A 14,128-nucleotide genomic window follows, 5' to 3' on the forward strand; every position below is an offset into this window, starting at 1 on the left:
TCAATATTGATGCCTCAGGCACTAACATGCGGTGGGAGTTTTGATTCTTGAACATGCAACACAGTGTAGATACTAGACACTATTCGAGATAAAATCTGTATTCAAACATTAACCTTGGTAGTTTCATGCAACTCCGAGGTTTCCTATACAAACCCACTCGGCAAAGCCATTCACGACTTCTCCAGTGAAGCTCAGCAGCACCAGCGGTCGTCAGAATACGAACAATGAGCGAATCACCACCCAACGATCCTTTTAATCAGGAAATTCAACAACTGAGAGCTGATTACGAGGGGAGAAGAAATCGGTCTAATCTGAATTCCACTCCTGACCAACAGATAATAGACCTCAGTTTGGATGTGGTTGATGGTGTTTTATGCTACACTTACTGGTATGAACCTTCAGGCCAGTGCATCCGGCTGGCCGATATACCGGGCACTCTTTCTGGTGATATACTCCACCTACTACGAAACATTCCCGTCTTAGAGGGTGACCACGAAATCATCGGTGACCAAATATGTCCCCTCAAAAATACACTACCACTTCCAGAGCTAGACGATGACTCTGAGGAACTTGGTACAGTTCTTGCCTCGCTCCCTGTGATCAAAGTCAATTCCAGTAAACATTTTGTGAAGGAGGGTAAATATCAGAGTGAGATTAGAAATCTACTCAAATGTCAAGGTGGATCTTGCCCAGGAGTACCAAAGTCATCTCACATCATTCAATTACTGGGAAGGTCGCCCGATGGGAAGCTGGTTTTCGAGAAGTTCAAGCCACGCTATGTCTTGGTGAACATTTATCCTCTTGCTGTCTATACAGACTGGATTCTGCAGATACTCTCCGGGTTGAAGTGCCTTCATTCCCTTGGGATCGTTCATCGTGATCTCCGCATCGATAATATTGTCTTCTCCTCTGATACCTCTCGCGTGCTTATTTGTGATCTCGAGAGTTGTTGGGGAAATTGTTTGGCACCTGAGGTTTCTCGCAAGCCGGTGTTGGATGCTGGCTGAACTGAGAAGTCGGACATTTATGACCTTGGCTATCTTATAAAGGGGATGATATACGGAAACGTCCCGATTACAAACGCAGTGGAATGGCTTGTTCCCCCTCCTCTGGATGCCGTTATGGAGGTTTGTACCCGCAATAGGCCTGAGGAACGCCCAAGTTTGGATGAACTATACGCTATGGTTGACAATATCAAGAGTACTACTTAACAATATACGAAGTATTGATCATACATCCACTTGCAGAGCAGTAATTTGTACAAAATCTTTTTTAAGGTCTGGGGATTATCTAATACTAACAGTGAACAAACTCAAGTGCTTGGGCTAGACATGGTTGATGAAAATGGGGCTGGTGACCACTTTAGTGCCATTCCACTCTCGTCCAACAAAATAGATTGACTGGGCTCCCTCTTGGCCACTTTGGAATACTGCTCGACTTTGTACTCTACGTGGCAAGGCAATATCTGGAATTGCTTCAATGCGCACGAAGAGGTCCGCACCACCCTTGATTTCAATGTGTTTTCCATTGGATACCAATGCCTCCTCCAAGGAAGCGCTGATGCTGAAAGTTGGCTGGGCTTTGTGTGGGTTTCCAGCCAGGGCATCTCCGACCTTCACATAGCCTCCGAGGGAGCCTGTTACCGTGATCGTTGATGGAAGCTTACCATCTTTCAAGTGGATGTTGACTCCGTCCAGATCACCACTCGTCTTACTCAAAAATGATAGAGAGTGATTATCCTTTCTAGTGACACGATCTTCCCGGTTATTCTCAAAGCCTCCGAATGGTGCGAACCACTGTACAGTACTATTTTCGGAAACCGTGATCTTCCCATTCCAGATCGCTTCTCGATAACGGTCATATAATCTCGCTCCGCCCCATGTGATGCGCAAGATCGTGGCCGGCTCCTTGGACTCCGACCAGAAATTCCGACTCCAGATCAATCCTGAACCATCAAAAGCCTCGATGGACGAGAAGCCCTGCTCACCCAAGAAGTGGTAGTCAAGTTCCACTTTTTGTGAAGACTGAACCTGAACCTCATCGCCTTGAACACCCGATCCATCCGCCATAGATAAAAGCCCAACAAGCCGTTGTCCCGTAGTGGCGAAGGTGTGTCGAGCTCGAAGAGAACTAGCAACATTCTCACGGTCAAGTTGCGGAGCAACAATTCCAGTCAAGCCACCACGAGTACCGAAAACTGCTGTCCCGGGAACACCACCACCACATCTCCCGCGATGTTCGTCCGAGTTTGCAGAGACACCAAGCTTCCAACCTCTCTTCACAGCATCCCGAATTAGCCATTCAAAATGACCCCACGCACTGCTAATTTCAAGTAGTCGCTCAAGCTTCGGGTGATGCCAGGCTAGATTGCAACGGCGCCCACCAACATGTGGAATGAGAAGATTGTTCTCTGTATCGTGAGCATACGTGCAATATACTTCATCGAGTGGCCATGTGCCAGGGACAAGGTCCTGAGGCCCATCCTCGGACCATTCGAATGAACGAGCCACATTTCCATGTCGGTCAAATGGAAATTCAGGGGCATGTGTTGCTGGATCAGCCAGGAAAACAATATTGTGATCTCCACCAGCAGCCGAGTTCCCGCACCACTCAGTACCAGGGAAGATGACAAATTTCCCAGGCTCGTTGAGAGATTTGATCAGTTCAACTGTGACATCCCATCGAGCTTTTGTTATTTGAAAGTCATTGGCTGTGTACCCGAGAACATCCAATCCGGCGATCTCACGTCCGTATGTAAAGTTGTAGGTGGATGATTCGGTACCAACGGTATCGTCAGAGTGTACGTGCAAATCTCCAAAGAGTATTTTGGGGACTGCCAGATCGGATGACACCGTGATGTGCGAGACCTTTGACACAACAGCTCTGCTGTCTTTGGCTACCACGGCATTTTGAACCTTATAATCGGCATCTTTGGCAAGCAAGAAAGTTTGAATCGTGTAATCACCATCCCCGGCCAATTGCAGATCTGAGAATATGGTATTAGTCCATCCTTGGCTGGGACAAGATACGTCTCTTTGGAGCACAATTTCTGATTCTTCATTCAGAATTCTCAGTCGAAACGACAAGTTTGCCTGATCTCGGTTCACATTTCCCCAGCTATCCTCGGCATGGGTATGGATTTCGAAGGGAACGGATGGCCTTAAGAGTCTCGGAGAGACGGTTTCCATGTGCTGGATTCGACCTGGCACGATATCCCAGCTGATATCTGGCCGGATCGGTGCAAAGCGACTATAGAAGAAAAATGAGCTAAATTCAGAACGCATATTGGCCACAAAGATACTCACGAGGTTCCAACTGGATCTATGTAGAATCGCCAACGGAAATCCTTCTCTACGAAGGTTTGTACGCGTGTACCTTTGCCTCCAAACCGGCGATCACCCAAACGAATCAGGATCTTGTCTCCTGGGTTCAGGTAGCCGTCCTGGATATCGACAATAACGGCCTTCTGAAAAGGTCTCTCGTGCCCTTTTTGATCAAAGCGAATGCCCAAGGATTGAACTGTCGATGGAGTTTGTCCCGGAAATAAGGTGTTTGGAACATACTCCGCACTGACATAGTTGTCTTTTGTAGGGTCCGCTGTTTGGAAAAGTGCCCAGTCCTAAAGCACAATTAATCTCAACGCCTTCTTGTCAGATTGAACTGGTGTTGGTGTTTACTTACAGAATAGAATTTGAAAGTGCCTTTGATCCAGGCACCGTCAGCAAGACCAGAGCCACCGACTTCATATTCCAGCAAAATCTCGGTCCATTCACCAGCTGTGAGCGATGTGACGTTGCTTTTTACTCGACCCGTGAAAGGCAAACTCTTGATGTACTCATAAAGCCCCTCGGGGGCGAAGTAATCACCCGCCAACTGGTGTTTCTCGTCGGAGGTGAGATACTTCATAGCTTCGGGATGACTGGATAAGTAGCTGTGAAAGAGAATGGCAGATTTTATCAACGGATCGTTGCATGAGGGGCAAGCGGTTTGACTCCATCAGGATTTTGATTATGCACATAGTGTACTATGAAAGCTGGCGCAAGCCTATGCCGTCGTGGGGCTGCGATCCACATACCGACGGGTAAATGGCAGCCAATGCCGCATTGCGCCATCCCCCCACGGCATCTCATCATCATGCACACTGCTGAGTGCATAGATGTCCTTTTAGTTTTGGACTTTGATTTTGTGCATCAGAACCTCATTTATAAGATATGAGGTTCAACTAGCGTTACGAAGTATACCTGAACCTCAAACTCGCTTTGGCTAAGTGCAAATCTTGGAATACTACATCACTACTAGACCGATCCTTGAAAGCTTGGAAAATCAAATTTTTGTACACTTGTTCGAGATTGCTATCTCTGGTTTTGTTGCATAATATACAAGACGCCTCTTTGACACACCTCTTAGACACCGAAGCAGAGTTTGTTGGCTGCTTGCACTGCCTCCTTCTCACCATCCGTCATAGTGCTCTCAATCTCCCAGGGCATGTCGCCCAGTCCCATCGCACGTTGACCCTCAGAATTGATAGAAGACCACTCCAAGGCGCCTTCAAAGCCACGTTCTCCCGGGCCACCAGCACCAGGGAAATCCCATGGCGGTGAGTATGTCAAAGCGGCCTCGCGTTGTTTGAGGAGGTAGTCGACATTCATGTCACACAGAGGAGTAGCGGGGATATACATGACGCTAGAATCACCAGTACCACAGTGCTCCTTATCAACCGAGTGCAATGAATCACAATGCCAAGCAACAAAGTCACCAGGTTCAACCCGTGGTACCGAAACCATTGTTGACTCCAGCTCAAGGTGAGGATGTGTGACAGGGTTATACTCCTGAGCAGCGCCAGGGACGGAGCCAGGGAATGTGGCATCCAAGTTGGGTTTCTGGCTTTGAAGATCGAAAAATGGTCGGAGCATGGTGTAAGCAGTGCTGTGTAAGACCATGGGGCAAACGTGAAGTGTTCCCTCGCCAGGAGCAGTATCAGACATGGAAAGCCATCCCTGGAAAAAACGTAGCATTGAGCAGGCACCTGCACCATTGTATAGATCCATTTTCGCCGAAAGGCGGTGCTTGGCGTCCCATGCGTCATACTGCTCCCATTCACCCTCAAGGATCTTGCTGTAAACACTCGCGTACTCTGGATCTTCCCAGCGCTCGAGCGAGCCACCGTCAACGTGGGGGCCCAATGCAAACTTGGAGTCACCAGGATTTCTGATACGGAGTCGGTCACCATATGTCAATGGGTTCCTTGTTGAGATTCTGGTATTGGGATCCGACGAGTGCCACAGGCGTTGCAGAAAGCGCTGGGTGTCCAACATATTGGGATGAGCACGGGCTTCCGCTTGCGAAGGCGTCCAGTAAAGCTCATAGACAGCTGGTGAGTCGGATGGGAATGCCTTTACACGCTCTTGGTTTGCAGCGATATAGTCTCGGGCTCGCTGTTTGTAGTCTAGCGAGATGTCTCGTGGAATGACATTTCGAACGACCACAGTTCCCCGGTGTCGAATCTCCTTCATGGTAGTTTCACTGATCTTTCCAGAAATGACATCAGAGTACTCCACAGAGGGAATGATCTATATCACCATGTTAGCATCTTGAAGGATCTAGTTCTCGAGCATTTCACATACATCGCTACCCTTGGCCTTGATTTTCTCCACCTCAGCCTCAAGACTCGGCAAGAGTCTTTTCCAACTCTCCGTCAGGGTCTTTTCATTTTTCTCAAAGAATTTGGTTTTCAATTCCTGAAATCGAGGAGGTAGCGGCTCAGGCTGGTAATCTGGTCGGAGACTGGGAAAGACGGATGAGATATCCCCAGCAGCCTTGGTGGTTTGAGTAGTGGCGGATGTTGACGCCGCACGAAGGGGCAGTTTTGAAAGTAGTCGAGACATTTTGAAAGCTTGATTTGTACTTCCCTCATGTCTCCTGGGTCAAATGGACCTTATATATCCAACAATAGTGCGGAGTACGAACAGTTTAGTGTCGGCATTTCCAAAAGTGGAAGAGGGCCGCATTCCCAATGTAGTAGTCTACCCGCTCCACCAATCGCATCTCGCTATTCACGGTGGCCGTTCAACGTGGAGATATGACGTAGTGAGAGGGGATTCCAACCTTGTTTTTCAGGTGTCGACAGTAGCATTGATGTCTAAGTGCCAAATATTGGACCCCTTATTAAGCAGACAGAATAGATGGCATGAAATCATACGAGTCGGAGCTATCTTATCGCGGCTGATTAGCGCGCAACTTTCACTCATTCCAAAGCTCCCTCTTCAGCTTTCTCTAAGTTCGCATTGATACCTTGCAGCAATGATTCCCACACGGAGACTTGCCGCTCAAGGCGGCTTCTTTCGGCGCAGTGCTGAAGAACTTGGTCGCCTCTCAAAAATTGGTACAGTTGGAATCTCTATTTCCCAAACTGCTAAAATACTCACAAAGCATAAAATAGCCTGGAACACCGAAGCGCTTCATACGCCTACTAAGCCCTATACCCTGCTCAATTTTGAGGACGAGCGTACAGTCTCCGAGTGCAAAACTTTCGCCGATCGTGCCGTCGGCGGTTTCAGCACCGCGAGTCTAGACTACGAACCGGCCGATCCCTCCTCCAACGACCCTGCCCATATACGATTCCACGGCAGCATTTCTACAAAACTACCCGATAATTGGCGAGTTGAAAGAACTGGTGCGTCACTTTGTCCTCTTGTATGTGGCTCAGTACTAATTGCGCCGACTTCACAACAGGTTATGCTGCTTTCCGCAATAAGGATCGCGGCCTCTGGCTTTTTGGCCGTCTATTTTGGGATGTGGATCCTTATGCCTACCTCGCGCTGCGCATTAAATCCGATGGTCGCCGATACACTGTGAACATTCAAACAGACTCCCTCGTCGAGACAGATATCCACCAACACAGACTATACACTCGCCACCATCGCGTGCAAGACGGCGCCGCTACTACAGATCAGGCCTTATACGCCAAGTCAGCTCGGGATGCGGAGGCTGCAGAGGAACTATACCCCGATAGCATCCCATCCGCACTTTCCGACATCCCCCCCTGAGTCCACCGTGATTTCCTCTACATCTAGCGCCACCACCTCTGGAACTACTGGCTGGGAGACAGTGTTCCTCCCCTTTAACTCATTCGTTCGAACCAACCATGGCTTTGTGATTGAGCCACAAACTTCCATTATTCGACAACGGGTGAAGAGTATTGGTATTGGTTTGACCGACCGTATCGAGGGACCCTATGATCTACGCATTCACAAGATTTGGGCAACCAATGGTATGGGCGAAGCAGACATTGAGGAGGAACGTCGCATTTGTGGTGCCGATGCGTTGCCACTTGATGAAGGTGTTCGCTCTGCTTGGGCTGAATCTAGCCAGGAATCAGAAGTTCAGAGCCAGAAGAAGCCAGAGACCGACAAGAAAGGATTGAGGGGACTTCGATCAGAATGGGAAGAGTAGTGCATATGCAAATTTATTCAACCCGCCACAATTTGTACATTAAATGGGTAATTATGAATGAATTTCGTCACTCAAGTTCATGTTGGAATATATAGTACGTACTAGGCTCAGGTGCTTGGACTCGGTGAATAGTACTATTTGAACATTTTAATTCCAAGGTTCCTGCATGTACTATCAGTGCATAATAGCACTTGAGCAATGGATACTAGTAATTAAATAGAAAATTGAGTCGAGACCAATACAATTAAGCATGCACATGTGTTGCCATGTTTACCCCGGAATCCCGCATCGCTGCCTTAGGCCGCAGCTCAAAGAGCCGCGGGATGATCTTAGCTTGGTCATTTCCTTTGTGCTCTTCTGAATCCCCTCTGCTATCATTGTGTTTGCAACATTTAACATGACAAGCTGATCCCTCTAGTTACCTATGTGGGACTTCTCGGGTTGTGTTTGCTGCTGCGCTCATTCGTCTTGAATCATGCCTCCCCCCGGTTCCTCTCCGCGTCTACACCGCGTCGCCCCCGCGCCAGGCCCGAACGTCTTCCTCTGCCTGATTGCATTTCGCCTGGTAAATGCACTGGTAGTACGCACATTCTTCCAGCCGGATGAGTTCTTTCAAGCACTCGAGCCCGCCTGGCAAGTTGCTTTCGGAAAAGACCAGGGGGCCTGGTTGACATGGGTGAGTATGAAAGGTGACTTGCTCGTGCGATACCATTTGCTGACCGTGCTCTAATCAGGAATGGCGACACCAATTGCGATCCTCACTACACCCTCTCCTCTTCGCGGCAGTCTATAAAATCTCGGATTACCTTGCGATCCTTCTTTCTCTCTCTCCCGCCACTCGCGCGAATCTCCTGATTACCGGCCCCAAAGGGTTGCAGGCTGTGGTAGCAGCAACAGGTGATTTCTATACTTGGAAGCTTGCGAGCCGCATTTATGGAGAGGACTCTCGTGGTGCCTGGGCAACTGTAGGTGCTATACAATACCATTTTGAACTTATAGTCGCGACGTAAAGTTTTGAACGATCATTTAGACTAATTTGGATAAAAGTTGATTGCTACTGTTCTTAATCCCTGGCAATGGTTCTGCTCCACAAGAACATTTTCCAATTCCCTGGAAACCACTCTTACTGTTTTCGCGCTAGAATTCTGGCCATGGAAATGGTCAGCTGATATCAAAAGCGGCAATGATCGCAAGAATAGCAGCGAGAAGGCCCCCGCAGAGGCTCACGCGATCCTACTTGGGTATGAATTGATTTATTCAAGTGCTTCGATGCCAGACGCTAAAATATGCTATAGTCTCCGTAAATGCCTGTGCTTAGCTGCATTAGCCTGCATCCTCCGCCCAACAAATATCATCATCTGGGCGACCTTAGCTGGATTCGCTTGGTTTCAATGTTGCTGGGATCAGCGTAAGACTCTTATTCGCGAAGTCTTACTCTGCGGGTCTGCTGCCCTTCTTCGAGATTATTATCATACTATTTACTGACACAGAGTAATAGGCTTGCTATCCTAGCTGTATCAGCAGGGGCTGATCGCCTCTTCTATGGGTTCTGGACATTTCCTCCGCTACGCTTTCTATACTTCAATATCGCGCAAGGCCTAGCGGTGTTTTATGGTAGCAATGATTTGCATTACTATCTTTCGCAGGGCTTCCTGCTTCTGCTAACTACACTTGTGCCTTTTGCGGCTACCGGATTATATTACACATTGAAAACTCGAACTTCTACAGCCTCCGATAAGCTTCAGACTATAATCAGAGTGCAATTAGCGACAACATGCATAGTGATGCCCTTCATTCTGTCGATTGTTTCGCACAAAGAAGTTAGGTTTATCTATCCTTTGCTTCCCTCACTTCATATCTTGGCCGCGCCACGCTTGGTACAAAAGTTCTGGCCGGCTCTGGAATCTAGCTCCCATGTTCATACTCCCACTCGGCTCCTTCTTATTTTCCTCATACTTGTCAACGTCGCAATTGCGACATACACATCCTATTTTCACGCCGCGGGGCCTCTCAATGTTCTTACTTATCTTCGTCGTCAACACGAAGCCCATTCTTCTGTGAACAGGGTAGAGGAATATCCTACATTTCAAACTTCTTCGACGCCTGAGACTGGAATTACTGCAGGGTTTCTGATGCCTTGTCATAGCACTCCATGGCGCTCCCATCTTGTTTATCCCTCAATTGATGCATGGGCTCTTTCCTGCGAACCACCCATCGATATGAACAAAACACAGAAGGCTGTCTACCGGGATGAAGCCGACCAGTTCTATGACGACCCAAATCAGTTTCTGCGCGAGCATATGGGCGGCGGACTCCGCCATCTCCCTCGTCGACCAAGCTACATAACTGGGTCGCGACAACTAGTTAGCGACGACAACCCGACACTGCATGAATGGCCCGATTATCTTATCTTCTTTGCGCAACTAGAACCAACTATGCGAAGCCTCATCCGTGGCTCCTCATATGGCGAATGCTGGCGCACCTGGAATACACCCTGGCATGATGACTGGCGGCGCAGTGGAGATATTGTTGTCTGGTGTCTCGATCCAGCCGAACAGGACACCTGGCGTTCAGACACACATCGTCGCGCGCAAGAAAATCGCGAAATTCAATTTGAACGCATATTGACTTCTTTCAAGAATGAAGCTGCTCGTCAACAAAAACGCGGATGGAAGTCCCTGGTTTCAAGTTTCCGCTCATGGTCCATGTCCCCCTCTTCATTCTCGTTCACCTCATTGAAGCGCTCCACTCTATCCATTTTCTCATCCCACTCGCATTGGCCCTGGAAGAAACGTTCTCGTCTTGATATGTTCCTCGCCAACTTCCGACGTGGGAACTCCTGGCATGATTGGGTTCCGTCTTGGCCGGAATGGCTTGGAGGGCCAACTGCGAAGAAAATCAGTAAAAGAGAGCGTGAGCTGTGGTCATGAATCTTCGTGTCTCTTTAACCTGCTGATTCTAAGATTTACAGAACCCGACCACTCGCCATCGACGAGTGTTTCGTTCCAACCGCAATAATTCTAGTTTAATAATGATTGTTTATAGAGCGTCGAGCTGAAGTACATACTTGTGACACCATATTATGAAATCTTTCCTCCCACGCTATCTTTGCAAGAGTGCTCAATTTAAGCCCATTGAAGCATGCTACAAAACCTCGGACTCAAAATCAGTAATGGATACTGTGCAAGTCTTGAATTAACTAGAAACTCCTAGGTAGTACCTAGCCTATGTGTTTATCCATGGATGCTCTGATGAAAGCGGCATGATGTAGCCACGAGAAAGCGGGCCCCAATTATGACTTGCAGCACTAGATACTATGAAAAAACCCGACATGCCTAAATTCAACAATATCGGCATCCACCTAACCTTGAAACCCACCTGCCTTTATGGCTGTATTCAAAATACCTCCGTTTTTAGGCTAAACCTCGAGCGCCCCCACCGGCCTCCTGTCAATTTACCCTGCGGTGGACCATTCCGTTACATTGCGGGGTTCGAACGTCATGCCAGACCCCGAACTCTTCATCCCACCTTGATACAACTGACCCCTGCACCCATACGGAAAAAAGGATTCACAAAGTACTTCAAAATGCCTGCTCCTCAACAAGCCGAGTTCACTTTCCTGCCCCTTGGAGCCATCATTCAGGAATTCCGTGTCGGAGGCAAGAACATTGTCCTCGGGTTCCCCACACAAGAACACTATGTCCAGTACAACACTGCGCATTACGGTGCTACCATCGGTCGCGTTGCCAACCGTCTCAAGGATGGTCAAATTAACAACCTTAACGGTCGCAATTACCAACTCGTGAAGAACAATGGACCCAATGCTCTTCATGGCGGCGAAAAAGGCTGGGGAAAGCGCGTTTTTGACGGCCCGCACACCGTGAGTCGCCATGGACATGATTCTCTGCTCTTCAAATATCTCTGCAAGGATGCGGAGGAGGGGTATCCTGGAACAGTGGAGGTCCGCGTTTGGTACACTGCCAGTAAGGAAGATGAGAAGACCGTTCTCACGACCGAGTATGAGGTGGAATTTGTTGGTGACGAGTGCGAGGAGACCGTTGTCAACATCACCAACCACAGGTAAACTCTCCCAAGATCTTCAAATGACCATTGAACTATCGCAGCAGCTGACTGATAATATTCAACAGCTACTTTAACATCGGTGACGGCCCAACCATCACCGGTACCACCGCTCAACTGGAAACTGATGACTATCTCCCCATCGACTCCACCGGTATCCCAGTAGGAAAGATTGCGAAGTTCCCTCGTGAGGTAACCAAATTATTCGAGCTCGAAGCAGCGGGTCCCCACATCGACGACGTCTTCATCATGGAGACCGACCCATCCAAGATTCCCCTCGACACTCGTGGCTTGCCCCTTCGTCGTCAAGCCCAGTTCAGCAACCCCAACACAGGCATTCATCTCGAAGTCTACAGCACAGAGCCTGCATTCCAGTTCTACACGGGCAAGTACATTAATGTGCCATCTATTGATGGTGCCCCGGCTCACACCGAAGGCGCCGGATTCTGTGTGGAACCCAGCCGCTACGTGAATGCTATTAACGAGCCAGAATGGCGGTCACAGGTCTTGCTTAAGAAAGGCCAGATCTTTGGTTGCAAGAATGTTTACAAGGCTTGGAAGGCTTAGAGGACATTTCAGTCCTAGCTAGGGTTAGTCGCCTAGTGTTTTGGTGTCCCTAGAGCCATTAAGGAGGGGAATGAAACTAAACCATCAATGAAGACTTTAGAAAGCCAGATCTCGGACACCCTGACTGATTGCGACTTGTTCAAGGTGAACCCGCTCAGGCTGCTCTGGGCTGTTCTGGTCTGGTCAGCGGCCACTTGGAAGTCCACACTCCTCAAGTTTTGATGCAACAGATATCTGGATGTAAATAGCCTATTATTTGAAAATAAATTTCATCATTTGACTATCAAGATCACTCCAGATGTCTAAATTATCTTCATGGATTGATAAATCCTGCCAGTCTCCGTCAATACTAGGATCATATACCTGACTAGTACTACTAGGTAGTACCACATGTGCATGCAGTTAACATTCAAGTTCCAGGTGGCATAGGTAGTAGTACATACTATATGGATATCATGCTGCACTACTACATAGTACCTACATAGGGCCTATAAAATTTCCAAGGATGACGACTCGGAAATATATCTGGATTCTAGTATCCCGCACGACTCGGAGCACTTCGATGTTCATAATTCCCCACTAATAGTCTTCAGTTCAGTAAGATATACTACATGATAGTATAAATTTGCAGCCAAGGAGACCGCACGTGCCTACGGGATTCCCTCCAGGGCTCAAGGTTACAGCCTGACGTGGCCAGCATCAACCCGGAGGTCCATTAATTTTAGTAAAAGATTTAGGCCTTCATTTCCAAAAACTGATCAAATTCCTAATGCATGACTCTATATTATTAAGGTGATTTGTAGAAGGAGATTCTAGAAAGGTAGAGTTGCATAGTGATGCAGCTAATTTTCTATCGAGAACGATGTCAAAGTATATTCGCAGAATCTCTTGTACATCATTGGGTCGCTTAGAATTTGTGATCCTGACAGATGATTGGCTCGCTTGCTGTATATTTGTGATTTTAGAGCTTGAAGTCAATAAGCATTGTGTGTCTGCCATTTTTATATTGGGAGCGATGCTCAAGTACAGCAGTAGAATCTCAAGCTCCTGATTGGTCGATCCCGAGCCATGTGTGTGATCTTCCAGGACCCACCCACCAAGTATAAATTCCCCAGATTATCTCTTACTCCAGGATTTCTTCCTCCTTCAACCATCCTCCTCTACACACTTTCTCATCAACATCTCATCCACGTCTCATCATCTTTATAGAATTTCATCATCTCTTAACATTCCCTGATACCCAACATGGTATCCCATCTTTATCTCATCATGCCTTCTCATGCCCTGACCATTATTGACACCGCTCTACTTTGTTGACATTACTTGACCTCCTTGACCTCCTTGACGCGTCTTCAACTTATTGACGTGACCCCACTCTGTGTACACCACTTCACCTTGTTGACACCACTTCAACTTGTTGACATGAGTTCACTCTGTTGACGCGCCTTCACCTTGTCAACATCACTTTACCTTGTTGACACCACTTCACCTTGTTGACACTACTTCACCTTGTTGACACTACTTCACCTTGTTGACCTTATCTTACACCAAAATCACATGGTCCAACATCTTCTTCATTGTCAGAGCACCCTCTTTTCAACATCTCCTTACCACTCTTCTGTCTACTGGTCTCATGGGCATTTGGCTTTGGGGGGATACATGGAAAGGTTTTTGACATCTCCATCCAAAACACTCTGCTCACTCGCTAACTCCGACTTAGCCTATTCTCTGGGCTCCACCCCCTACATGCTTTCTACTTTCTTCTTCTTTTACGACATGCTGGATATGACCGTGGCGGGTTTCAATAAAACTTCAGGACAATCAGCCTTGCTCTGAAAACACTGCGACCTCGAGCTTGATCACTGTGGCGGGTCTTATTGAAACTTCAGGACAATCGGCATAGCTTGCATTTGATATCTCCGAATCAAATATCTCATGCCTCTACGACCGTGGTGAGCTTCATTGAACCTTTCAACAAAAAAACAAAAACGAAAACAAAACAAAAAACCCCCATTCAACGTGGCCTTCA

The 14,128-nt window shown here is 47.8% G+C and overlaps 7 protein-coding genes across 7 annotated transcripts; 4 read left to right on the forward strand and 3 right to left on the reverse strand.

Moving 5' to 3' along the window:
• Positions 1–224: 224 nt before the first annotated feature.
• N7483_012925 (uncharacterized protein) lies at positions 225–1,007 on the forward strand (the record flags this gene model as incomplete). The annotated part of the gene is made up of 1 exon (XM_057096352.1): positions 225–1,007. One exon carries the CDS (start codon positions 225–227, stop codon positions 1,005–1,007), a length of 783 nt encoding a protein of 260 aa, XP_056942323.1.
• Positions 1,008–1,325: 318 nt separating this feature from the next.
• N7483_012926 (uncharacterized protein) lies at positions 1,326–3,284 on the reverse strand (the record flags this gene model as incomplete). Its single annotated transcript, XM_057096353.1, has 1 exon — positions 1,326–3,284. The coding sequence occupies one exon, from the start codon at positions 3,282–3,284 to the stop codon at positions 1,326–1,328; it is 1,959 nt and encodes a 652-aa protein (XP_056942324.1).
• Positions 3,285–3,301: 17 nt separating this feature from the next.
• Positions 3,302–4,104, reverse strand: N7483_012927 (uncharacterized protein; the record flags this gene model as incomplete). The annotated part of the gene is made up of 3 exons (XM_057096354.1): positions 3,302–3,619; positions 3,682–3,931; positions 4,076–4,104. 3 exons carry the CDS (start codon positions 4,102–4,104, stop codon positions 3,302–3,304), a joined length of 597 nt encoding a protein of 198 aa, XP_056942325.1.
• Positions 4,105–4,403: 299 nt separating this feature from the next.
• Positions 4,404–5,885, reverse strand: N7483_012928 (DUF1479 domain-containing protein; the record flags this gene model as incomplete). The annotated part of the gene is made up of 2 exons (XM_057096355.1): positions 4,404–5,570; positions 5,625–5,885. The coding sequence occupies 2 exons, from the start codon at positions 5,883–5,885 to the stop codon at positions 4,404–4,406; spliced, it is 1,428 nt and encodes a 475-aa protein (XP_056942326.1).
• Positions 5,886–6,300: 415 nt separating this feature from the next.
• On the forward strand, positions 6,301–7,452 carry N7483_012929 (CIA30 family protein; the record flags this gene model as incomplete). Its single annotated transcript, XM_057096356.1, has 3 exons — positions 6,301–6,673; positions 6,733–6,967; positions 7,074–7,452. The coding sequence occupies 3 exons, from the start codon at positions 6,301–6,303 to the stop codon at positions 7,450–7,452; spliced, it is 987 nt and encodes a 328-aa protein (XP_056942327.1).
• A 475-nt stretch (positions 7,453–7,927) lies between these two features.
• Positions 7,928–10,382, forward strand: gpi10 (putative glycosylphosphatidylinositol-alpha 1,2 mannosyltransferase; the record flags this gene model as incomplete). Its single annotated transcript, XM_057096357.1, has 4 exons — positions 7,928–8,128; positions 8,187–8,417; positions 8,500–8,894; positions 8,951–10,382. 4 exons carry the CDS (start codon positions 7,928–7,930, stop codon positions 10,380–10,382), a joined length of 2,259 nt encoding a protein of 752 aa, XP_056942328.1.
• Positions 10,383–11,038: 656 nt separating this feature from the next.
• Positions 11,039–12,099, forward strand: N7483_012931 (aldose epimerase family protein; the record flags this gene model as incomplete). The annotated part of the gene is made up of 2 exons (XM_057096358.1): positions 11,039–11,532; positions 11,601–12,099. 2 exons carry the CDS (start codon positions 11,039–11,041, stop codon positions 12,097–12,099), a joined length of 993 nt encoding a protein of 330 aa, XP_056942329.1.
• Between the last annotated feature and the right edge of the window lie 2,029 nt (positions 12,100–14,128).

This window comes from Penicillium malachiteum, assembly GCF_028827825.1.
Source record: "Penicillium malachiteum strain IBT 17515 chromosome Unknown utg000005l:1.0-9002435.0:326005.0-9005861.0, whole genome shotgun sequence".
NCBI classification, from domain to species: Eukaryota; Fungi; Ascomycota; class Eurotiomycetes; order Eurotiales; family Aspergillaceae; genus Penicillium; species Penicillium malachiteum.